This window comes from Peromyscus californicus, unplaced genomic scaffold (assembly GCF_007827085.1).
Source record: "Peromyscus californicus insignis strain IS unplaced genomic scaffold, ASM782708v3 Scaffold_4__1_contigs__length_199733344, whole genome shotgun sequence".
Taxonomy (NCBI): domain Eukaryota; kingdom Metazoa; phylum Chordata; class Mammalia; order Rodentia; family Cricetidae; genus Peromyscus; species Peromyscus californicus.
The window spans coordinates 33,241,010-33,267,742 of NW_026294562.1; the positions used below are offsets into that span (position 1 = coordinate 33,241,010).

At 44.3% G+C, this 26,733-nt stretch overlaps 1 protein-coding gene across 4 annotated transcripts in view; it reads right to left on the reverse strand.

Moving 5' to 3' along the window:
• The window catches only part of Rcl1 (RNA terminal phosphate cyclase like 1), a 134,347-nt gene that overhangs the window by 97,854 nt on the left and 9,760 nt on the right, over window positions 1–26,733 (reverse strand). For 3 of the 4 annotated variants that reach the window (XM_052761677.1, XM_052761678.1, XM_052761676.1), the window contains exons 2-8: window positions 18,116–18,187; window positions 16,275–16,450; window positions 13,195–13,269; window positions 12,593–12,717; window positions 8,105–8,230; window positions 4,842–4,998; window positions 1,160–1,263 (exon numbers count right to left, since the gene is read on the reverse strand). In XM_052761677.1, the coding sequence (XP_052617637.1) occupies window positions 1,160–1,263; window positions 4,842–4,998; window positions 8,105–8,230; window positions 12,593–12,717; window positions 13,195–13,269; window positions 16,275–16,450; window positions 18,116–18,187 (835 nt within the window). The remainder of the gene's footprint in view (window positions 1–1,159; window positions 1,264–4,841; window positions 4,999–8,104; window positions 8,231–12,592; window positions 12,718–13,194; window positions 13,270–16,274; window positions 16,451–18,115; window positions 18,188–26,733) is intronic. The other variant, XM_052761679.1, reaches the window with a different exon arrangement.

A 26,733-nucleotide genomic window follows, 5' to 3' on the forward strand; every position in this document is an offset into this window, starting at 1 on the left:
TGCTGCTAACAGTGCATTCTCTTTCTTCTTCCATTCTAAAAAACTCCCACTGCCAACTCAAAAAGTAAAAGATTCTCTTCCAAGTTTCCGGTTGCCAAAGCGTCGCCCCCACCCCAACGTGATGGCACCACCATTCTTCAGTTATCACAGTACTGTACCTTTCAGATATACAGCATCGGTACCATGATAACCGAAAAAGGACAGTTCAGTCTCAGACTACCTGCACCCCCCCAATCTACCACCCCTAGCTGGTCACACAGCTACCTTTAAGTCTATAAGCATGTAAGTACATGTGCATGTACACATACATGCATATGCATGTACACACACACACACACACACACACACATACACACACACACACAAAGTCTATTTTCAAACCTGCTCACTTACTCCTGACTAGAAATGCTTCTTTCGCTTTGCGCTCTGTAAATTGACTCTTTTGGCTAGCTACTGTTTTTGGAGTATGAAAGTTTTTATACCTTAGCAGTTAATTTCTGCTAATATCCAAACTGCCTGAACTCACCTCTGTAACTTCCCAACTGGTTTGGCAACATTCCTATCAATTTATCTCTCCCAGCCAGCGAATACTTCATATCAATGGAAAAATAACCCATATGCCACATTAAGAATGCTAGCAGAGCCGGGCGGTGGTGGCGCACGCCTTTAATCCCAGCACTCGGGAGGCAGAGCCAGGCGGATCTCTGTGAGTTCGAGGCCAGCCTGGGCTACCAAGTGAGTTCCAGGAGAGGCGCAAAGCTACACAGAGAAACCCTGTCTCGAAAAACCAAAAAAAAAAAAAAAAAAAAAAAAAAAAAAAAAGAATGCTAGCAGAAAGATGGGATTGGAAAAACTTCAAGCTATATAAAAGTTTATCTCCAGAAAATTAAGAAAATATGAAGTACAGACACAAGAACTGCCCAATCTATACCGGATACGGCTCAGATAACATGAGGACAACAGCTGTCACAGAAGAAGGGAAGTCCCAAACCCATGTGTGACCAAACACTAGGCTGACAGTCACAACTGCTGGCTGGTAAAGACCAACACAAGCAGGCGCAATGCTGTGGTCACAGGCTACACACAGCACGCCTTGTCATTCTGTACAATCAGAAAATCAAACTGAACAGAATAATGAGGTCAACTGAAAAGAGCTTACGTGTAGGGGGAGAGTGGTCCCAGCAGGACTTTGGAAACGTCCTGCTGTCCAAGGGTCATGAGCAGCAGAACTAGACTTTGGTTGGTCGAGTCCACACATCCGCCCTGTAAACACAAACACTCTAGTGATTAATTCTAGTACAAAGAGAAAGAGGAACCAGCAAGCAGGGAGAGGAAGGCAGAAACCATCAGGCTACCAGAGGCTCCGGAGCAGTGCACTGCAGTTCACACGGCAACAATGGAACATGGGCTCCTGAGGAGGACATCTGGTCTAGCAAGCAGCTCGGGCTAACCCAAGCAACAGCTGACAACATGACAACACAGGAAGTCGTCAGCATTCCCAGGCATACCTCTAGTGGGGAAAAACAATGGAACTCCTCCCTTCATAGCTGGGGCAACAGAGGGCATCATCTGACCGAGTAAAGAAGGCATGTACAGTTCGAGGGCCAGGGTATTGCCCAAGGGTTAAGCAGACGACCTATGCTCACTGGGTGTGTCTCAGAGCAGTCATCACACACTGAGGGACTATCTTTGAGGTGTCCCTGCACTCATCCCATTTGCTCTGAACTGCTCGTTGCCTCTTCCCATGACTTGGCACTGCCAAGGGTCAAGACCACCTGTTCTCATTACTGAGCCGTTCTCTCTCCCCAAGACTCCTTTCCTGTTTCTTCTTCCAAGCACAGGCAAAACACAATTTTCTTCAAAACGCTCATCCTGAAGGACAACTGTTTGGGTCGCTTCCTTTCTTCATCCTGTATTTCCAATCATGTCAGCTGAGTTGCTGTTTAAATACGTGTCTTTAAAAAAAGCAAACAGTCCTCGGCTGTCACTCCCAGTTTAGTAGGCCTTTTGAGAACCCATTCCTCTCCTTAAGTTAATAAAGAACAAGAAACATTTTTCATTTATCCAGCAAACTTTAGGACAAAAGCTTCTTGTCCATACACAACAGGAAGTCTGACGAACACAACTAATTGTTTCACAGCTCTTGTTCATTTTCCTGAGACTGCCTAAAATTAAACTATTCTCTTCTGTCTGTTCCTGCGCGGAGCTCTATTGCACCATCCTCAGCTGACTTGTGTTAGGTACTGGAGTGAGGTGTTAATGCAGTAAAGATGTCAGGATCCGTGTACAGGACACCACTGGGGGGGGTGGGTGGGGGGGTACAAGATATGAGGGCACAGAGGAGGGTGTGACTTGTCCAACAACAGAAGCAGGCTTTGGGGAGCAGGCCTTTGAAATGGCCTGGAGGGCACAGGCAGGCCTTGGAAAGAAGAGAAGAGCAGCGTAGTGGAATGGCTCCCAGCCAAGGGGAAAGAGGCCAGGCTCTTTACAGACTCGTGTAATCTCAGGGGAAGGGGGAGGGGCGATACGGGAGGTGGGGCTTTCCTAACTGGGCACACATACCAACTGCAGTCCGGGAAGGTAAGGAACCAGCACAGGGCTCGGCACAGACGTGAAGAGATCAAGTCAAGTTTGGAGGGCGAGACAGACTGAGAGGGAGGCTGAAGAGGATGTGGAAAGGGCCTCCCCTCTGAGGACAGGGAGAGCAGCTCCCGCAGGAGTGTGAAGTGAGGTGAGGCGGAAAGAGAGCAGGGCAGTGGCTGGCACAGCAGGGAAAAACCAGTAGGGCATGGTAACCCATGAGCAGGAGGAACCGGGTCAGAGACTCACAATTTTGTTTTAAAAAAAAAAAAAAAGGAGCACCTTCAGATGGGGGCGGGGGTTATCATTTACACGTCACATCACAGACAGAGAAGTAGTCAAAAGAACATTCAGTATTTCATCCTTTTACTAATTAAACACTAGAGACACTCACACTAAGTTTTCTTAATGACTAAAACAAAGCAAATTTGGTTGAGGAACAATAAAGGTTTTTAAAAGATCTCATTTGAAGATAAGAATTCAATACCTAATCCAGGCTGGATGTTTTCCTCCTGGAACTAGTAGGCTATGCTTTTACCCCAGGGCTGGAGTCTGCTATCAATGATACGAAACCCAAACTCCAGCTGTGCCCATGGGTGCCTGGTGAACTTCTCTGGAACACAGTGTTTTTCATTTTCCCACAGTCTACTAGAAAGGGACAGAAGTGTCCCCACAGTCGGAGAGAGGACGATCCAGCCCACAAGGTCAGGAAGAGAAGACCTACACAAGCCAACAAGGACCTCAGAGACTAGACAGCTAACTCCCACCACACCCTTTACCCAACACAACATAGAGATGGAGAATTTAATAAAACCTCATGAATTAGGTAACTGGTGAGTCGATGGCTTCATCATTTACCTACACACATCTAATCACTTCCTTTCAAAACCAACGCTGAATCTGTCATCAAAAATGAACTGAATTTGGCACCAAAAAACCTGCACCAGACCTGGGCTACCCAAGATTCCTGACAGGCCATGTCTTGAGGAGGACCTGACTTCCTGTCTCCACTGCTCCCAGCATCAAGCACAGTGGCTATGCCATGCATGCTCTTCGGTATATCAGGAGGCACTCCTAACTTAATGAGGCTAAACACAGCCACTTAGGACCAGTGTTTACTTAATTCTGAAACAGTTCAGTCTCCCCATCCCCACTGTGAGAATGCTGACTTTTGTCACATGACCACTGGGCAGGTTTCCATGCCAGGCTTGGCTCAGGAGAGCAGGCTGCCATGTTCAGCAGTCCTCCACTGTGTGGTCATTCTGGGAATCGGATCCTTAACGTGCTCTCTTAGGAATGGATTTTCCCCTTGCTAGCATCTTCTCTTCCCTCACAATCTCCTCCTACCGTCAGTCACCTCAGCTGTGGCACAGTGAAATGTGTGCTTTTTATGTGTCTACTGCACCTGCGATCAACAGTTTGTGGCCATGAAGAATGCAGTCAACCTGAGCTGAATCCTACCCATAGAACTGCAGAAGCAAAATGGCGAAGTCTCTCTTTACCATTGCCCAGTTCTCACACTTTCCAGAGCCTCCACCATGCTGTGACAACCTGGCCTTCCCTAGACAGTCTTCAGTACTCTAGAATATACTGCAAAATCTATCCACATACAAACCCAGATTTCTACCTTGACAAATCTGAAGGTGAGTCCCTATCTCCACAAAAGAACAACTGGGGGTTGGGGGGAATAAGAGAGAGTAGTCCCAGAGCGAGAGAGATGGCTTGGTGGTTAAGAACACTGGCTACTCTTGCAGAGAACCCAGATTCATTGCAGCACCCAAACACTGGCTCACAGCCACGTGTTCCAGGGGATCTGACAGCCTCTTTTGGCCTCTGCAGGCACCAGGTATGCATGTGGTGCACAAATATACATGCATGCACATAAAATAAAAACAGATGGGGAAAGAGCGAGAGACCGAGAACAAGAACGCTTGTTCTTTTTGGTCAGGTCCGTGTGCCAGACTCCACATTACTTTCCCTATTTCTGTGTTTCGTTCTGAAGCTCACTCCCTTTTCTGACTCTTCCATTTCTCTCCTCTGTCTCCATTAAAACTTATCTGTTCTATGTCCCAATAGAGCTAGCTCTCTGCTCATGAACTAATTCAATGAACCCCTTAAACTAGTTCATTCTAAACGCTTGGTGCACAAGCGGAGGTTAGCTCTCTAGCTTAAGTGCGTAGAAAGGAATAAAGACAGACAGACACCAATTGCCTTCTTCAGATTGTTCCCCTTTCCCTGCATCTGCAGAGGAGGGGACATACCCTGTAGATTTCTTCAAGCAGCAGCTTTGCACAGTTCCTGCCAAGGTCCTCAGGAAGCACCGCTGCTCCCTGGCCCTGGGGATTAGAGGCCAGTTCAGCACTCAGGAAGGTACCATTGGTAGTCTCTGCCACCAGCGACAGTCCAAAGCCTGGAGACCTAATGATTCAAAGGCAGACACTGAGTAAGTGAAGGTACACACAGTAGCATACAAAGACAGGTATGTGTTCTTCTTTAAAGAAACACAGAGCATTGAGGCATGTAACGCAAGTCTTAAAAGGTCTTATAATAATAAAAACAAAAAACAAAAAAACCCAGAGCCAGATATTGGGGTGAAAGCTGAAAGATCAGAGAAGCAGAATAGCCAGCCAATAGCTTACCTCTACGAAATCCTCAGCCTCAAGAGAGTGAGTTCCTGTTTCTTCATGCCTTATATACCAGTGTCCTGCCATATTACTTCCTGGGATTAAAGGCATGTGTCACACCAGTGCCTGGCTCTTTCTCTCATGTAGCCCGGTGTGGCCTTGAACTCACAGAGATTCAGATGGATCTCTACCTTCCGAGTGATAGGATTAAAGGTGTGTGCCACCACTGCCTGACCTCTATGTCTAATCTAGTGGCTGACTCTGTCGTCTGATTCCCAGGTAAGCTTTATTGGGGTATATAATATATCACCACAGAGGCACACAAAGCAGAACCAAGGCAAGAGGCAAGTCTGCATTTCCAATTCCTTACTTTCTCCCTCCCTGTTCTTTACAAAGACTCACAGAATATGGTGTCAACAGGATTCTAGGTATCAAGCATGCAAATAACACCGGGGCTACTTCAGTCTTGTTAGAAGTTACCACTGCCTTCATTTTACAAATGAGAATATGCTGAGAATAAGCAGCCTGGACCATGTCCACTCAGTTGAAAGTGACAAAGGTAAGTCTCAAATGCAGGCCTTACAGATTCCAGAGCCTAGCAAGTTCTCTGGTTCCCATTCGACCCTGAACTGCTGCCAATTCAGAACGTACTACAGCCCAGGACACCATCTGACTTTACTTTAAGTCTGAGAAAGACCAGATGCTTCCCATAATGAGAAGTATGAAACCAGAAAGGGCAAAAGGAGTTACATCTTTGCACTTTTGTCTGGAGACAGCACTAAACTGGGAACTCACTGACGTATAGTTAATGAGCTGGCACTGTGGTCTCTGCCGTGTTTCTACCACCCAACAGCTAGAACCTAACTGTCCAGGACCACAACTAATTTACTCATGCATCCAACAAGCAAGCACCTGGGGGAAGCTTCCACAGCCAGGAACTGGAGCATGCTGGGTAAACACCTGAGAGTCTGTCCTCACAAAACACAGTGACAACCAATTTAGCCAGAAGGAAAATAAATAACCAGTCAGTAAACAAGAAAATGAAGCACCTCTCCACAGATTTGCCAGATTTGATGCCTCAAACGTACTTTGTCCAATGCAAAGTAAATGCACCCATCAGAAAGCTTTACCAATGGCACACTCCATACACAACTGCAACACCATGCTGTCTCCTTTAATACCATTCAACGCTGTTCTCAAAATGTCTTCTATATCCAGAACACTGGCCAAAAGAATCCCAGAAAAACTATAGGTTTAATTATGATGTTTATTTCATTTTTATTTTTAGAGACAGTATTTCACTATGTAGCACCCAGCTGGCCTCAAACTCGCAATCTTGTTGTCTTAGGCTGCAAGTAGGTCTGGGATTAGAGACATGCACCACCAACCCTGGCTAATGATGTTTTGCATGCACTATATTGACTCCCTACGTGGAAGAATTCTATTGCCCAGTTTTTAACTTCTTTAAAACTATTATCTATTTAGTCAAAGGTTAATAACATCTGCCAAAGCAAAGGTTCCAGAGAATCTGACCCATGTTTAACAAATATCATTCATTATTAGAGAGACATAGAAAATTCCAGTGCAACATACAAGATGCCTGAGTCACTCACACACACACACACACACTGCACATCTAGCATGGTGGCAGCATGCACAAGACATCACTGAGGATCTGCACCGGGAATCTGCAAAGCACAATCTCCACAGCTTTCCAACACATAAAGAACTGCCTTATTCTTTGTTTAAAGTAATGACTGTGTAAGTCAAAATGCACCACACTGAACCAATGTGCATGCTGGTCTAAGTGCTAACACAGGCCACCAAGAAGTGCTAGCTCCCAGGGTTTCAGGCCATAAACACTACACTGCAACAACCATTATTCATGTGGATTCATCACTGGATCAGATTGGAGAATAATCCAGATGTGACTTCACAATGATTTATTACCATAACTTGGGACTTAAAAACTAAACACAAGTGTAAGTCACATACTGGTTTTATACGTTAATTTTTAAAATCGAGTTTGAAGCTAATGAACATCATGTCCGTATCTTGATCTATATGTACGGCTGCTCCTCACTGAATCTGACCATGCACCAGGTCGGCTGGGTCAATGGCACTATAAAAGCTACACTGTAGCTGGTGGCAGGCAGCATGGCCTCCAGGCCTGCACTGTTTCTTTCCTGCACCTTCTGGTGAAGCAAGAGGTCAGAGAACGGACTATCCTGGAACATTCAGACAGCTTGTGCTCCTACATGCCCTCCCCCAGGCCTCAGCAATCCCCGTCAGAAAAGAACTGACCCACGAATTCCAGACCTACAGCTAAGGTAGAAGGCAGAAAGAAAAGGCCAACATTAAGGCTTGCCATTTCCATAATATGTACTGAGTGCTAGATACACTTATAATATACACATATGCCTTTTAAATTTAATGTTTGCAATTATCCTGGGATACATCGTTACACTCAATGTGTCAATGAAGAATGTTCTGGTGGTTGAGTAATAAAAGGTATGGAAATGTCAATGACCTTTCCCCCCGCCGAGGGAAGGGCCAACTCTGTGTACACATCTTTCCAGTCCTAACCTCTGACACCATCACTTTCCACTGGGCGGTGTAAAGGCCAGACTTCCCACTCACACTCAACCGCCCCTTCCTCACCTGCACTCTTAGCTCAGGTCCGAGACTGTCAAACAGCTGTGAGGACCAGCTGTGCTGCCCTTAGAGAAAAAGTGACTTCTTAACCCAAGTAGATAACTGTAGAATCCAGTGTTTTTACTTTTGGGACAGAAACCTGGAAACTTCAGATCCAAACCAATGTGATGAGAACTGAAAAAATAAAGGCCAGAAAGGAGTGGTGCAGTATTCCCACTGGGGAGTCTGTTCTAAAGTGCACTCACTTCCCAGAGTTGACGCCTTTCATGTGGTCTGTGTAGATATAGATGTCTGGTATGAACTTGTTGAGGATGCTCCTGGCAGAATCCACAATCCGGTTTGCCATCTGAGGGGATACGCGCACGGAGTACCTGCAGCCCAGGGTTAAGGAAGTTACGAGACTTGGACGACAGAGCAGAGAAAAGCATGTTAGGAAGCTTTTGTCATGCTGAGACTTACAATTCCACTGTCTCCCAACTATTACTATTTAGCTTCATAGTTCCATTGCTCAATTTTTTTCATTATTAAAAAAATGGTTAAAACAGTCATGAAAAAGAATCTAGATTCATTCCTATAATGGAAAGTATAAAGTCAAGCCAGACGTTGGTGGTGCACAACTTTGATCCCAGCATTCGGGAGGCAGAGGCTGGTGGATCTCTGAGTTGGAAGCCAGTCTGGTCTACAGAGTAAGTTCCAGGATAGCCAAGACTACAAAGAGAAATCCTATCTTGAAAAACCAACAAATACATATAGAGAGTGAGTGAATGAGTCAGGACTCACAGCCCAACCCTGCCTTCCCAACCACCTTTTCTCTGTAACTGTTCTACTCTGCAGTGTGAAGATGCCTGCTTCTTCAGAGCCACAATCAGGCCCCTGTGAAGACCAGGGAACACTCTGCTCCTTGTGGAGTCTGACTGCTATAAGTAGTCTCTCTAAGAATGTAAGGCCAAGCCAGATACCACACTGGGGTGGCCCTGGGTCATCCCAGCCCACTTCCCAGGATGCCCACAGAGGGACAGGAAAGCAGAAAATGTTTCGTGAAAGATCAAGGGGACTGCTGTTTTAAAGATCACACGTTTTCTACTATTTAAGAATCAGTTACTACATTTGTGATGACAGAGGGGCCTCTACTTACTACTCTCTGGTGAAAACTACTACCCAGATCTCTACAACAGGAACTCCAGAAATGGAGGAAGAAATTAGCAAAAAGGGTGGGTGCCTGAGGATGTGGAACCAATAACCCCAAATTAAAACTTTGTAACCGAGACAGATTCTCCCTGACCCCACTTCCAAAGTGCAGTGTACCCTCAAGAGCTGGAGATACACAGACAAAGATACAGAACTGAGCAATGGAAAGAAGAACATGTGGTCTTCCCACCACCACGCTATCAATCCATACCAACTCCACATAGGGTGATCTGCCCATTCCTACAAAGCTGTCCAATAATTACTATCAATAACACACTTGATTCTCATTAGAACTAAGAAACAAATGCTGTGCATGGACCCTGACCTGTCAGCTTGTTCCTCTCCTTGTCTGGACTTGAACCCTGCTAAAGAGCAACCTTCCTGGATCCTGCTGCCCACTCTCCAGCCTGCCCAGTAAGTTCACCCCCAGGCTGGAACCGCTGCCTACCTCCATCCAGGCCCTCTTCAACCTGAACTGCCTTCCATCACTCTTCAGTCCACAGATGCCTCCTCTAGAAGTCCTGCAGCCAGTACCTTGAACTTCCCTCGTTTCCCTTTAGACACATCTTGTCCCCGCTCCACACGGGCAGGGACGTTACTGCTGTACCCTCACAACTCCCCAAACTCCACTTCTGTACTCAGAAACGTTCAATCAATATTTGACTGGACTCAAAGGACAAATCCGAAATGAGGAAAGAGCAAAAAAAAAAAAAAAAAAGACTTTTTCAATACACAAAGAGTCCAGTTTCATCACCACCACCTCTTCTGTCCAGAGTGTACTTTGAACAGTTGAGGCAAACAGCCCCCGGTCTCATAGCCTTTGGACTGAGTGGGTGCCATCTTTTTGGAACCTGAGCCTACCCACACTCCAGGACAGCTCAGGAGATACCACCACCCTGAGACAACCCCACAGCACTCACGGATCCCAAAGTTCTTTCACACACCTATCCCCTTATTTTATGCTCACATCAACCCCGCGACGGGGCCTTAAGTCCTGGCTCTCGAGCTTACTACAGGGTAAGCCCCTAGGATGCAGAACTGAGACACTTGCTCAAAGCGAAACAGACCTGACTACAAAAACCAAATCAACCAAACAAAAAACCAGCTTCCTCCCCTGCTCCCCCTCCGAGACAGGGAAAGCAGAGGACAAGGCTGTGTTTTGGTGTGCACTGCATGTATATACATGTGTGGTACATGGTGTGTGAATGCAAAAACAGACCAAAAGACTCAAACTAGCTTCTGTACTGATAGGGAAAAGCAGCCAGATCCCACAAATCCCAACCCACCCGGCTCTCCTGCCTGGACCCCAGCTTCTGCACTTAACTCCTCCACGCTGAACCATGAGCTCTGGATCAGCAGCATGAAACTGAGATTGTGCACCCTGTCAGAGTGGATAGATGGCGGTCAATAAAAGGGTCTCTAATCACGGCTGCTGGACACCATCATGGTGGCATGGGCCACCAGCAGCTTCTTCCCAGGACCTGTCTACTTAGTCATTGGTCTCCAAGTGGAAAAAGCAGTACTGGGAGGCAGGGGGTGGCCATCAGTTAAAACCACAGTTCTCCCAATACAAGAACAAGCTCAGTCCAGCCAGAACCAGCCCTACAAGTGAAACCCACACTAACTACAGCTTTCCCAAGTCAGCGTTTTCCTCGGGTTCTGAAACAGGCAAGGTGGAGAGGCAAGCCTGCGCTGCTTTGCACGGCTTGTTAAAGACGGCTCGGCTGGAATGTTTGCTCCTTGGAGAGGAATGTGAGCAAGAGAGCTGTGAGTGCTTCCGTGGGCCGATTTCTGCCAGGGATCTGTGCCAGTTTAGATGTTCTGTCCCTGCTTCACTCAAGAGGGAAGGAACCTGCCAAGTGTCTTCTGCCTCAGACTCCACATGGGGAAGGTTCAAAGACCATTAGCAAGGAAAGCCAGGAAGGACAATGCTACCTTTACCAGTTTCCTATACAAAACACCAACAGTATTCCCTACATTTGATTCCACAGTTCTTCACGGCACTCACATCTATGTCCACTGGACCTGATCTTCAATCTCAGGCTTCCAATCCCTTGCCCTTCTGCCTTCTCCAGAACGGTGAGCCCTGCCACCTTACTAAGTGATGCCCATCCTGGCAACTGCTCCATCCTGCCTCTCCAGCTTGCCACATCTCTCCACCATCACCCTGCACTGCCCACCCATTCTGCCAGGTGTTCCTATCCTTCTCAGGGCTCCAGTCTCCTCTCTGCATTCTTCGTGGCTGCTGACTTCAACTCACTTCTAGCTCTCATCTTGCCCCAGAGCTACAAATCCTCAATTCCAATGTCCTTTCTAGACTTATTTCACTGGAGCCATCAAAATCGGCATGTGTAACACTGAACTCACCCTCACCCCTATTCTACCACCTACCCCAGCCTTTTGTAGCAAACATCCCTACCAGCAAGCCTTGGTAAGAAGCATCAAAACCGTCCCCAATGACTCCCAATCCTCTTCCGTTTGTGCCAGGTGCTCTCCCTCTACAACCCTCTCTCACTCGCAGCTCTCACCCATCCTGACTACCACCCTCCCTGCCTCTCTGTAGGGCACAATAATTCTGTGACCACTGCCTCTAAGTGGCTTCCATTAGGTGATTTTCTCCCACGACCACACTTTCCAAATGTTCCACAAAAGTTTTTACATGACCACGGAAGTTGTCTTCCTAATACCCAAATTTGTTCTCCAGATGAAAATCATTGACTTTTAAATAAACGCCAACTGCTCAAAATGGCCTTCAGTTCTTCCCCGGTCCCGCTCAATTCATACTCCATTGTGTTCATCAACTGTCACTGACCACCTGAGTCCTGCTGGCCTGCATTGCTAGCCACTCCCCAGAATGGTGGGGCGCCACCTCCTCTGCAAAGGCCCGCTTTCTCACACAAACACCCCCCTTTCTTGCCCTACTTCACAAGTCTCCATTCTTGAAGGCTCATTCAAAGGTCCCTGCTCTCCTCCAGGAAAAAAGCAGAGGTTAAAAGTCTGAGGTTACTGACAAGGTTTAAATTCCAGTTGTGCCAATTAGCTATGTGACAGACATTATTAGCAAACAGAGCTTTTATACCTCAGTTTCCCTTATCTGCCGAGTAGAATTCGAGTTAACTCGGAACTTTCTGAACCTTAACACTGAGGTGCATAAAGTAATCTTCCTCCTCCAAAGGACACAGATGAAGCACTTCACAACACAACATACTGTTGTGATTCCAGCCTCCCCCAAATCCTCCAGATAATTGGCCACTCCCTCGTCCCAGATCCCCCAGCCACTGCTCCTACCCCTACATCATTTTACGTGTTATATCAGAACTTTACTTCATGGAATTGCTTCCATCCTCAGCTAGTGTAGCAGGAAGTGAAGAAAAAGGAATGATCAACCATGTCACCATGAGGCACATAATAAAACAGATCTCAATTACTATAATTTCACCACTAACACTTTGATGAGACTGTTGTCTAATGTGCAAACAGTGGAAAGAAGTGGAGCTACTCTCTTTACGAGGCAAGAAAGAATTAGTATCTAATGCAAAGGATACGCCATTCCTCTGATCCGCTTGATTTTTCCTGGGTCTGTGAGCTGGACAGGCTTCAGGACTTTCCTTACAGGACATGAGAAAAGCACTTCGCCTCCTCCTCCTGGAGGCATTCCCCGTCGTAAGATCTACATAAAATAATGAGGGGACGTAGGCGATAAAGCAGACACAGGAAACATGGCTTCCCTGACCCCCAACCCAGGAGGGTTAAATCATTCCCACTAGCCTTTGAAGACACCACGGATTCTCAGGAGCTCCGGGACGCAAATTATACCAGGACGATTCAGACAAGAGAGGCAAAGGGCCAGACTCCATGTAGTTCTATTCCTCGGCTAACCAACAGTTGTGGTGTGATGTGAAGGACTCCGTAATGTAAGTGTTCATAACAGTACCTCCCGCAGAGTAAGTGCCACATGACTGCTGGCTACTATTGCCATTATTAGAGGGTCTCTTTCAGTTCACAGTTTGATGCATCAGTTAATAAGCCCTGTAAATCCTCATGATATATGATGATGTGGAATGTGGCATACACTTCTTCCAATAAGTTAAATAAAAAAAAAAAAAATGTCTTAGGTATATACAGCCAGAAGCTCACACATTCTTACCTTTAGCTCAAACGACTCTCCATCAATCCCAAACTGTTTCAACAGAGGGAGTGCTGTTGCCTTAAGAACATCAACCTATAAGTTATTTCAAAGAAGAATTTTAAATTAAATTTTGAACATGTAGATAGAGTTCAAGAAGCAAACAAAATTCAAGAGACTGCTGGACTCCCACAGAAAACAAACTGGGACCTCTGTTCATTTTCATAGGTATCCATGGCATTATTTTATTAGTTTATTAATAATTATTATTATAACATTAATTTATTAATCTCTTCAGAATATATATAACACATATGTTCTTTTTAACACTTAAGAGCTGCTGTCTCTCCAGGTCAGAGTAAACCAAATGAACTCCTCAATGTCTACCTAAGAATCCCCCGATACAGGTGCTCATTCCACGTGGTAGGGGCTTCGGGGGAATGATGTCCTCAAAACATGAAGCACTGAAACCCCAACAGTAACTACAAAAGGACTGACAGTTTGTGGCAGGATTTTGACAACTACTGTTATCTCTTCCATATCCCGGAAGGCCCTGGGGAGGCTGCACTGTGAAAGGAAGCAAGAGTGGTAGCTACATAAGCAGAAGAGACCAGAAGCCTTTAGTCCTGGTCCCACACTCAGCCTCTGATGAGCTACATGGCTCTGGTCAAAAATATCACATCAATCTCAATGTCCTTCCCAAAGACAGGTGCCAAGCCTTGCTATCTCCATGATGCCACAGCCTAACAGGTGATTCAATACAATGGTCCTCCAATGAGGTTCCAGGAGCAGCAGACGGGTGGTCAGAAGTAGAACTGATACAGAAGGCCCAGGAACACATTCAGAATGGACGGGGTGTGGCAGGGGCAGGAGCCAGCAAACTAAAGATTAGCTAATTTTATTAAATATTAAAGCTAAACACATCCAAAAACATAAGAGTTGTGCATCACTTAACAATGGGAGATGTTCTGAGAAATGTGTTGTTGGGGGATTTTGTCCTTGTGGGAAACTATGCAGTGTCCTTATACAAACCTAAAGGGCAGTCTATGCGAGGATTTCCCTAAAACCCACAGTGGCTGGCTTCCCTTCCTGTAGCAGCTCTCCCTAATTGCTCTATCTTGACAGTCTTCTCCAAACTTAGGTTGAAATTTGTCCTTGCAACACTGGTGAGAAACAGGACTTTTTAGAGGTGATGTAGCAAATCGGATGCAGCCTTCATTTAACAGACTATGGCCAGTATCAGGTAGGTGGCTTAGTTATCTTTCACATAAGCTTCTCATACAAGGTTAGGTTTGCCTCAGTATCTCACATGTCCCTCAACCACGTTACAATATGCCCCATCTCTTGAACTTCCCAGTTTCCAGAAGAAAAGAAAGTTTTAATTTATCAACTACCCAGTCTCAGGTACTTTGTTATAGCAATGCTCATCAGAATAAGACAGACTCTGTCCAGCTGTGCATCTCTCTATCAGGGCCAGCTTCTGCCTTCCAGTTTCCAGCTACACACCCCAAGAGAATGAGAGTTCTTTGAGGGAAGAATTAATTACTCATGAAGTCCATGCTTTATGTGGAGAACAGCACAACAGAGGGACAGTGAAAGGAAGATGCCCGGAGATCCTATAGGCTGAGGAATGTGTTGTTGGGGGATTTTGAGGAAGTTACTCCTTACCCAAGTTAGGCCTTTGTTTTAATCATCTAGTCAGGTTAAACAGGGTCATTTTAGTCAGAGCTGGCAAGTAAAGCATCCCCTAACTATGAGAACAGATTTGCTTTAAGCACGCTACAAAAAGGTTAAAGCACTATTTCTAGGGAATTCATCAACTGATCGTTGTTACTAAAACATAAAGTGTTTTCTAAAAACGTGTTTAATCAGTGCTTGTGAGCACTAGCAATTATAGGATGAGTCTGAAACAGACAGAGGGCACAGTGCTGAAATCCCAAGCCTGCGTTTACCATTACTTGAGACACGTTACCTACCTACAGCCAAAGTGCAGGGGCCTCCTTTCCTATTTGAACCAAAGAAACCATTTCCTAGAATCTCCAGACAACGTGGGGGAGATGGGGCAAGCAGCTCTAATTTAAAATTCTAACAGGTTACAGAGCAGCATTCTTTTACTCATGGCTGAAAACTGCAAATCTTGCACTGTACTTAGCATCCTGTTAAGAGTCCATGTAGTTCAGTTTCCGAGAACTGAGGAGTAAGTCCTCAACTGCCCAGAAACACATTATATAATGGGACCATAGTGGAAACCTTGGTAAGTATGAGTAGTCGCCATGAACTGTTCCTTCCCAGTCAGGAAATTTGCAACACCCTGCAGCTGCCCTCAGAAGCTGCCGTGGCCTGCATCTACAGAAAAGATAAGATGCCTCTTCAGTGACCACTGCGTGGCCATCAGCTGTACAAAGCCTCTTCTAGACGGTAAAGTGTCCTAAAGGGTAGGCTCTTTCCCTCCCCACAAGATGTTAACGCAGACACTGACAACTATGGTGAGCCAAACGAAAACTGTTGATGGGTATTAAACCATTTTCCTCCTATCCATAGGAAAATAAACATGCTTAGTGAGAAGTCTGTCATTTCCCACAGCTACCAACACTCATCCATTCCTTCTCCACCCTCATGCCCACTTTGTCTGAAGCTTCTTAAGTGAAAAGTCCTTGAGGTAATGGCCGAGGCCTGGACAGGACTGAGGCAATGCCCAGAGAAAGCATTTCCTGCCTAAAACTTTGATCTGCTGCCCTCTAGCCTCAGTGCTCACACGACCTTACAGAGACTCCACCCACATGGCAGCCAGCAGAGCCATAGCTCATGTCAAGCATGATAAGACAGCATGACATGATGAGACAGCAAGCATCTGTTCTGAAGGTTTGTAGACACAGCAGAGAAGGCACTTTGATGAATGTTAACCATCATCTCCAACTTGATGATCACAGGTCTGAATTCTCCTGTGTCTTGGAGTGAATTACCTAACTCTACCTCTCAAGGTAAGTGGCAAACAAAATGCATGTGAAAACGAACTGTGCTTATAAGAAACGTTTTTCTTAGAAACTGGCCCATGACAACAGACAGAAGAAAAATCACCATAGTCTGACCTCAGTACTCACCGAAGGGTCAACTTGGTCATTGGTCACTCCTCGCAGAACGATTTTTAACGGGTGCTTCATAAACGGAGCCAGGCAAAGCAGAGCCTCCAGGTAATAGCCAATGCTGCGGAGAACACTACAGTCATGCTCCACAGACCCACCATACAGGAGGCCAGGCTGGTAATACAAGGTTGTTCCTTAAACCAAGAGAAAAAACAAACAAATGATGCAGCAGGAACAAAACTAAATATGAAGACAACAAATGTAGTGAATTCCCAGGGGAATCAGAATAAGGCATCCAGGGAGCTCAAAATATCACTCCTCAGAGTCCACATCTCATGTCAAAAGCTGACTCACTACCACCAAGCCTCTGAACAATAATAAACTGTGGGTACAATTTAATGGCAGTAATATATAAAACTCCTCCTAAGCTATGTAAGCTGCCACAGTCACAGTGGAACACAGAAGGCTCCTAAGACACCAAGACATAGGTCTGTGGACCAATGTCTCAGCACACCAGTGGTCCAGTCTGTACACTCCCCTCAAATGAGGACTCTCACTCACCCCACTTACCAAACACGATATTCACATAACCCAGGTTCTTGTGATATCGAATTCCATCAGTGTTATCTATTTTAATTGGTATTAGTTAGTGAAATATCTCAACTTATTTTGTCAGCAGACCCACATCATTATCCTAGTTCAGATTTATGCAATCCAAAAAAATTGTGTCACTGCATTTATCAAGGGAAGCACAGCTGGAAAGAGACAGATGAACATCTCATTCCTGGGTCTGCTCTCCATGAGGTGTGGTAGAATGCAGACAGAGACCAGCACATCTGGTACAGTGCCACCTGTGAATCCAAATTTGCCTTCTTTCCTAAGAGAGGCAACATGCGGGAAAGGCTAAAGAATCCTTTGTGGAATGGAGATGGACAGTTCATGGTGTTAGCCAATGTCTGACCTACTTCCTAGTCAATGCAGATAATGGTTCCAGTAACAAAAAGAAAACTATGAAGGAACTCCAAAGATTATCAACAGGGGTAGTTAAGTAGTGACTACCCATCCATACAGTAAAGGACTAAACTATAACGCAGAGACACACCGCGAGCCCGCACAGGCCAGCAGGAAGCAATGGCAGCCACCGAAGAGGAAAAGCACAGCCCCGGAGCTGTGACGCGACTACCTGAAGGAGAGTCTAGACGAGGCAGGGGCTCAAGGGCTGACGGGACTGCCAAATTTCTTGAAATATATTTATAGAAACTTGCATAAAAATAGATTTCAGTACCTACAACAATACAGAATATCTGGGATCACACATGTTAAATTCAGAAAGTTTACGTATATGCTACGTATATGAAACACTGAATGCTCGCTTTTGTCTGAAATGGCCACTTGTCTATTTCTCTAAGTCAAGTGTATTTCCCTTATTTCTTTTCTTCCAGTGCTGGGGATTAAACCTAGGACCTTGAGCAAGCTAGGCACGCACTGTACCACTAACTTATAGCCTTAGTTCTGTTATGCTCTTAAAAATTGGGAGATTTCATATATTTATGTTTGTATTTATGGTATGATTGTGTGTGTAAATATATACATAATCATACCATGAACACATGGGTCTTTACAGTTGAAACTAATATATTAATGATCCAGCATAATAAACTTTTCTTACAATCTCCACTTAGCACTTTTTTGGGTTAGTTTCAAAAGGTCCTCTCCACACATTCATGATGATGGCTTAGATAACACAAAATGGTTAGTAGAGTGTTTTTAACAAAGTACAGTATTTATACCCCTCAAATGAGAGGCAGAGGAATGCCTACACAGTACATGTCGGTGCTTTTAGAAACAGAGAAGCGTACCTGTTTGGTTGATTTCAATTCGAGAACCATTAGTTACTTTGTCCAACAGCCTTATAAAGCTTGCTTCAAAATCTGTGAGGGGAAAAAAAAGATAACATCTTCCATCAGACACCATTTCTAGAAAACACGCTCCCTCTGGAACTGGCTGACAGATCAGTTACCAACCTGAGGGACCTGAGGCAGTGAAAGAGAACTGAGGAGAACAATTCAGTTCTCACATCCAACAGTGTGTGTGTGTGTGTGTGTGTGTGTGTGTGTGTGTGTGTGTGTACTCAGCACTCTATCAATCTAATAGGATGCTAACTTTACCCATATAGAGCCTATTAAAAAGCCTAGTGTGACAGCATACAACTTTAACCCCTGTACTTGAGAGGCTAAAACATAGCCAGCCTGATTGACACAAAAAGGCAACATAGTGAGACTCTATCTCAAAACAAGCAAAACTACCCAACCTATAAAAAACCTCAAAGGGGGCACACCAAATGTGGTAGTTTGAATGAGAAATGTCCGTCATACTCCATACTCTCGGGCATTTGAACACTTATGGCCCTCTTTGGTGAGGTTTAAGAGGCGTGGCCTTGTTGGAGGAAATATGTCACTGGAGAAGGGTATTAAGGGTTTAAAGCCTTGCGCCATTTCTAGTTCATGCTCTCTGCTTCCAGCTTAATTCCAAGTGTGAGCTCTCAGCTTTCCTCCCCAGCCGCCATGTCTGCTACATGCTGCCATGCTTCCCCATGATGACAGACTCTCACCGCTCTGGAACTGTTAAGCCCAAATACAAGTTGCTTTGGTCTCGGTGTTTTATCACAGCAGCAGAAAAGTAATCAGTACGCCAAACAAAGAAGAAACAGCAGAAAGTACAGAAGATTTTTAAAACAGAAGTTGTCCTTTCTCCAGAATGTCTAGGAGGAATTTAAGTAGATGCCACCTTCAGTTTTACAAATGAGGAATTCCCTTTCCCCTCTCCCTTTCTGATTTATAACTATCTGACTAGTTCAGTTGGGGGGGGGGTTGTTGTTTTGCTTTTTATTAAAAGAGTATTTGAGGGTCTGGGGAGGTAGCTCAGTAGGTAGAGCACTTGCCGCAGCAAACCTAGAGTTCAGGTCTGTGTTGTGTAAATGGTGATGGCCTACCTGCAATCCCAGTGTGCAAGGTGGAAACGGTCACCAGAGCAAGCCAGCTAAAAGGGCGAAAGCAGAGAGCTCTGGAGCCAACCAAGAGCTCTCCCTCTAACTACACATAAGGTGAAGAGTGAGCCAGGAAGACTCCTGAGGTCAACCTTCGGCCTTCACATGCACACAAATGTACATTCACACATAGGCAAACACACACTGCAAAACTAATTCTTTGAAATCGTACTGGAATATAAAACATTACTATCATCTATTTTTAAATGCATGAAAAGAATGTTAATGAATAGATTGCCATTGATAAGAGTAGGTAGAATTTAATTTTACATAAAATATTTACATTTTATGCTCAAATTTTCTTTAATTCCTTTCTAAATATTTGTTTTTATTTTATGTGTATGTGTGGCTTTATCTGCACGTATGTACATGCATCAAGTACATGCTGGGTGTCCTTGGAGCCAGAAGAGGATGTTAGATCCCCTGGAACTAGAGTTAAAGACAGTTGTGAGCCACCATGTGGGTGCTTAGAACCAAATTCCAGTTCTCTGTAAGAGCAGCAAGTCCCCTGAACTGCTGATCTGTCTGTCGGTCTAGCCTCTCAAATTTGCTTTAATAGATATTATCTAAAATCTAATAACTTGTCAAAAGCCAGGCATGGTGGATTCACACCTGGAATCCCAGCACTTGAAAGGCTGAGGCAGGATTGTTGTGAGGTTGGAGCTAGCTTAGATACATAGTGAGTTCCAGGCAAGCCAACTCCTCAGTGAGAGGAGCAAACAAAACCCACTACCAACTCTTTAAAGGAGAAAGGGATGAAGGGAAGAGAGTGAGGACAGGAGGAGCTTGAGTGTGAAAGGGGAGGAGCCTGAGTGGGGAAAGGGGAGGAGCTTGAGTGTGAAAGGGGTGGAGCTTGAGTGTTAAGGGGGAGTGCGTCCTCTAGCCTGTCTCCCTGCCTCTCCTCGAACTTTAACTCCTACTCTTGAACAATAGTCAGACCAGCTCTCCTGCCCAGACAGATCCCACTCCTATAATACACTAGCACCCCTAGAAGTCACAGAAAGATCCCAAAGGGAGAGCAAATCACCTCAGCGGCTCCCACCTACCTGCTCTGTTACTTAATGTGGCCCCACAGCTCCTCTCGGAGCAGAACCTGTAATCTATACAAAGAGCATCGGCCCAAAAGTTAGAAAGGCACCATTAAATCTTAAAACAGACAAAAAACGGTGACTACAACTTACTGTTATTACTGGAGGTTTACTTTCAGCCATACATTGTCATTTAAATCTTCAGAATCAAAAGACAATGGCATCATTACCACATCAAAGAAAAAAGGCTGGAACCTAAGACTGCCGACACACCTAACCTGTTCCAATGACAGCAACTGCGAGCCAGGATTTGAGTCCGCCTGTCCTCCAAAGTCCATGTCCTTAACAACATCACGACGAGTTTGCCTCTCCACTCTCAAAACCAAGCCCTTCCCTTGGAAACCCGAACTTCTCTACTACAGAATGAAGGATTCTGCAAGCAATGGAATGGCCCTCATCAACACTCCATTTTAATAAGACCATCATGGACTACAGCAGACCCCAACCAATCAGGGATTGAATTTTCCAGTTGTTTACTTCTTTGTTTTGGTTCTCAAGACAGGGTTTCTTTCTATAGCCCTAGCTGTCCTCAAACACACTCTGTAGACCAGTCTGGCCTCGAACTCGAACTCCTAAGTGCTGACATTAAAGGAATATGCCACCATGCCAGCTTAATTTTCCAGTCTTAATTACTACCAGTCAAGCCCGTGAAATCTCATAAGATAAAGGCATTGCCACCAAGGCTGACGACCTGAGTTTGATCCCTGGGCCCCAGTGATGGAAGGAGAGGACCAACAAGCTGTCTTCTGACCTCCACAAGCACACATGATGGATGGATGGATGGATGGATGGATGGATGGATGGATGGATGGATAGATAAAAATTTTTGAAGAATTACTACCAGTCAATGCCAGTCTGAAAATATTAAATAGAAAGTTCTAAAAATAAACAATTCCCTTCTGTTCTTCCAGGATATGAATCCTACCTTTATCCAGCATATTGAAGTCATATGTTCTACCTCCCCATTGAATCTTCAGTCATCCCAGCTGTCATTAGATCCACAGCTGTGGTACCACAGCACTCTGTTCCAAGCTTCTTATATTTTTGGTTGTGAGCCTAGCCTTTAACGGCTGAGCCATCTCTCCAGCCCTGTTCCAGGCTTCTGTATCTTACCCAGTGATGACTCTAAGGCACAAGGATAGTGATCTAGCTACGTGGCCATGCTTAGGAGAAGCATATGCATACCATATACATTATGCATTTATGTATAGGGGAAAATGTTTAGCAAGGAATGGTGGGACGTGCTGGCAATCCTAGGACTAGAGAGATTAGGGCAGGAGGATCAAGAGTTCAAGTTCAGCATGGAATACAAACACCAGGCCACCCTGAACTACACAGTGAGACCCTGCCTAAAAGAAAAAGGAAACTATGCAAAAGTAGAGTTTCATACTCTGTGTAGGTCAGCCATCAACTGGGATGGGGGACTTGGCGGGGGATGGGACCTATCTTAGAACAAATGCCTCAAGGAGAAAGGGTATAGCAAGGATATTCAAGACTCTTTAGCTTCAGTTTTACATGCATATGTAATAAGTTCTTCTATGGGTGGCATCACAAAAATCTGAAAGTAACTGAAGGATAGAATTAGTTACTTCTATAGAACATTCTATTTCTAAAAACAGGTACCATTTGTATTACAATGCCACTTTCTAGTTAGGTTTATAGTAAATGCAAAGTACTCTGAAAAGAAACAAGCTTTTGATTTGCTCAAGCTTTCTAGTTACTTAAAGAAGAGAAGAAGCTGCCGGGCGGTGGTGGCGCACGCCTTTAATCCCAGCACTCGGGAGGCAGAGCCAGGCGGATCTCTGTGAGTTCGAGGCCAGCCTGGTCTCCAAAGCGAGTTCCAGGAAAGGCGCAAAGCTACACAGAGAAACCCTGTCTCGAAAAACCAAAAAAAAAAAAAAAAAAAAAAAAAAGAAGAGAAGAAGCATTTACGAATAAAGCCTAAAATTAAAGCGCCATAGATCTTATAGATAAAGAAAATGAAAGAAGAGAAGGAAAAAGTAGAGCAGGAGGGAGAGAAGAGGAAGGGACTTTAAAATCATGTTGTTTTGCAATCCACGGTGCTCTTAGTCATGACCTCAGTCAGAAGTGATCACTTGGCAGGAACATGAGTAGGAAAAGAATGGCACCTCAAAAGGCCTCCAGGCAGATCATCCCAGGTCACTGCAAACACGCTTCAGAAAGCCAGAGTCCTCCCAGCAGTGAAGGTACAGCTCCATCATCTGGTGTAAAAGATCATCTCAAATTCGCCTAACAACAGAGCCAATTCCCCAGCCTCGTAAGCCAAGATGCACAGGAGTGTTACCCACTCACCTCCCTACCTGGAATCTTCCCTTCTGGATTACTCCTTAGTGCCTGAAATTCAGAAGGCCGAAAAACTTAGGGATAACGTTTCAAAACCAAGCACAATGCTACTACACCGTGTGAGAACGCAGAGTGTAACTCAGGGCAAGACATGGGCGCCATCAGAGACACGGCAGACAGCTGTGAAAGCGGAGAAGTATGCTGAGAAGGCTCCACTTTTTCCTGGGTGGGGGTCATACAGGCTCAGGGTACAATCTCTCAAGCGCTGTTTTATGTCTTAAAGTATCTCTCGGGCTCTTTTAAATGTTTCAATTTAAATTTATCGTGTGTGTGTGTGTGTGTGTGTGGGTGTGTGTGTGTGTGTGTGTGTGTGTGAGAGAGAGAGAGAGAGAGAGAGAGAGAGAGAGAGAGAGAGAGAGAGAGAGAGAGATGAGAGAGAGAGAGAGAGATGTGTGCCATGGTGTGGACATGAAGATCAGAGGACACTCAGAGATCTCCGTCTGCCTTATGAGTATTCCAGGGATAGGACTTGGGTCACCAGGCTTACACTGCAAACACCTTTGCCCACTGAGTCCTCTTGAAGGCCCAGATTTATACTCTTAAAAAAAAGGGTCAGATGCATTCCTGTCTGAGGCAGGAGGACCAGGACTTTAAGGCCAACCTGTGATACACAGACAACCCTTGTCTCAAAAAGTAAAATAAATAAAGGATAAAAAGAAGGAGCTAATTCCTCAGTCCTATTTGTTTTCCTTGAGACAGTGTCTCAATATGTACACCCTAGCTGCTATGGAATTTGCTACGTAGATCAGGCTAGCCTCAAACTCAGAGATCCATCTGAAAAGAGCAAATTTCAATGAACTACACATAACAGTTTCAATTTAAAGGTATTCTAACTCAAGTGTCTACAAAGAGCAGGCTACTAGCTTACAGCATATCCACAGCAGAACACTTTGAATCAATGACACTTTTGATATACTCAACTAGTGTTGAGTCACCTCCAAGGTACATTAAGAAAAACTGTAAAACTATGGAGGTAACTCTGTGTGTGCGTGTGTGTATAAGAGAGAGAGAGAGAGAGAGAGAGAGAGAGAGAGAGAGAGAGAGAGAGAGAGAGAGAAACTTGCACAGTTATGGAGAAAAACCCAAACAATCAAGCAAACCCCAGAGCCTGAAAAGACACAACTTAGTAGCCATGGCTGTTTCACAGAGTGGAGACTAGGAGACAGACTCTAAATTCCTTTCTTCTCTCTAAACTTTGAACCATGTTCATGGATTTTTAAATGCATAAAATTTTACATAAAATCCAAATACTTTTTCACACAATTTAAAAGTTAAAGAATGATTTCACCAAATTTTTTAATACAATGCAGTTGCTAAGAATGTTTAAAAGCCTGACCTGCAAGATGTGATTGTAATCTCAGAACTCAAGAGGCTGAGGCAGGAAGAAGTGAGTTCCAAATCAGCATGGGCTACAGAGTAAAACCATGTCTCAAAAAATGAAGAGAAGACAATCAGGTTTAATGAAATTATTCAGTTGCACAAAGAAATGTTCATACTATAGCAAAAGGAAGGTTAAAAGGAACATATTCAATGTGGCTTCAAGTTCTTTTAGAAAATCACGGGAAAACAAGACAAGAAGTAAAGTTATTGTCATATTTTCCCCATTAAGTCCCAAAGGCACAAATTACAAACACACACCCAATTCTCAGTTAAGAGATGTCCAATCACCTAGAAAAAAATATTTCCTTTATACATGAGATTCTATATTTTATAATTTCTTAACCTGCATAATTCTTAAAGTAAAGAAACATGACATTTTCTAGATTGTGAACAAAGGAAAAGGCACAAAACAGAATAAAATATCTTGAACAGAAACACAGATCAGAAAGCATAGGAGGATTTACTAAAGCAAAGGTTACCACTCTAAAATTTTATGAATTAGAAGAGGAAAAGCAAGAAACAAGATGAACTGAGAGCTTAGAAATGGTAAAGAAAATATAACACTATGGAAAAGTCTGGAAGAGTGCTTCCTGGAAAATGGGGGATGTCCTGTGGTCTAGGAATTAAGGTGTGCAATCTACACCAATTATTTAAAATTTTGAACAATAAGAAGTTTCCCCAATGCCAGGCGGTGGTGGCGCACGCCTTTAATCCCAGCACTCGGGAGACAGAGCCAGGCGGATCTCTGTGAGTTCGAGGCCAACCTGGACTACCAAGTGAGTTCCAGGAAAGGCGCAAAGCTACACAGAGAAACCCTGTCTCGAAAAACCAAAAAAAAAAAAAAAAAAAAAAAAAGTTTCCCCAAAGAAGTATTACTTTTATAACATAAAGATGAAACCACAATTTTTGTCTCATACAGGTACATTTTCTGTGTATTTTGGTTTTCTTCTATGAAACCATGAAAACAATAAACTCAACATCACTGATGCTGGGGAGTCGAACTCATGTCTCACGTTTGTAAGCACTTCACCAACTAAGCGAGCTGCAAGCTCCCCTAGGATCAAGAGCTTTTATAATAAACTAGTCTCTATTACTACATTTATAATGAACACCCAAAACAAAACAGAAGACACACACACAAAAAGACACAAAACAAAGAGAGTGAGAATATGTATCAACATCGAAGAACAGTGGTGAAGGCCTTGGAAACTTTCAACATTCAAAGAAAAATAAAATTATTGGCAAATTGCATCATTCAAAGTGTAAAAAAGAACATATAAAGGGGGCTCCTGCAAGACAATAACAAACATTAATTTTCAAAACTAAGTTAAGGAACAAACTAATCTCATTTAATGAAAGCAGGTCAAAAACTCCAAATAATACCTAAGTAAAGAGATACACACACATTACCATATATTTCTTAATTACCCACTCTGACTAAGGAGGACGCATTTCAGCCAGTTTGGATGGAAATGTCTCTCTTTTCTAATAAAAAGTAAACACTGTAATGAAACATAAGAATGCCTATGTCACTACGAACTACAGCACTAAACACATAAATAAGGGGGAAATCAAGTACCCTACTAGTGAAAAAGACCTGGTAATATTCAGGTCTGCATTCTGTTTTGAAAGGTATGGCGAGTTTACTAATTTTTTTTTTTTTTTTTTTTGGTTTTTCGAGACAGGGTTTCTCTGTGCAGCTTTGCGCCTTTCCTGGGACTCACTTGGTAGCCCAGGCTGGCCTCGAACTCACAGAGATCCGCCTGGCTCTGCCTCCCAGTGCTGGGATTAAAGGCCTGCGCCACCACCGCCCGCCCGGCGAGTTTACTAATTTTAACAGAGTTTATTTCTAAAAATAGAAGCCTTAGCTCCAGAACTGAGAAATCTTCCTTAGTCATGGGGGAATTAGTGTGAAAACGCCCAGGCAATGCTGAGTTCTGAATACAATAGATTTTTCCGCTCTATATAATGTATCTACATTTAACTTGCAAATTAAGTAAGAGACCAATAATGACTACTCATAAAACAATTATTTCAGGAAAATGCTGAAAGTTACGCGAATGTGCTCTGTCTCTCAAAACGTCTCACTGTATGTACCACCTTCACCCTTCTGACAGTGCAAGGCTTCCGTGGGATGATGAAGTGAGGTAGTAATGAAGAGCTGTGGAGCAGCACAGCTCTGTGCTGTAAGAGTTACCTGAAGGCAAGTACTATGATAACTTTGTTACTGAACACAACCTGTGACTGAAGTCAAGTCCAGCCACCCATCCTCAATAAGCCACTTGAAAGAGCCAAATGAGCCTGGTGATTCTATGGTGCACGCCTTCAATCCCAGCGCTTGGAGGCAGATCTCTGTGAGTTCGAGGCCAGCCTGGTCTACAGAGTAAGTTCCAGGACAGCCAGGGCTACACAGAGAAACCCTGCCTCCAAAAACAAAACAAACAACAATAAGAGCCAAATTTTAATTAAAAAAAAAAAAGCAGAAAAAGTCGGGCCGCAGTGGCGCACACTTTAATCCTAGCACTTGAAGCAGAGCCAGGCAGATCTCTGTGAGTTCGAGGCCAGACTGGTCTACAAAGCGAGATCCAGGACAAAACTA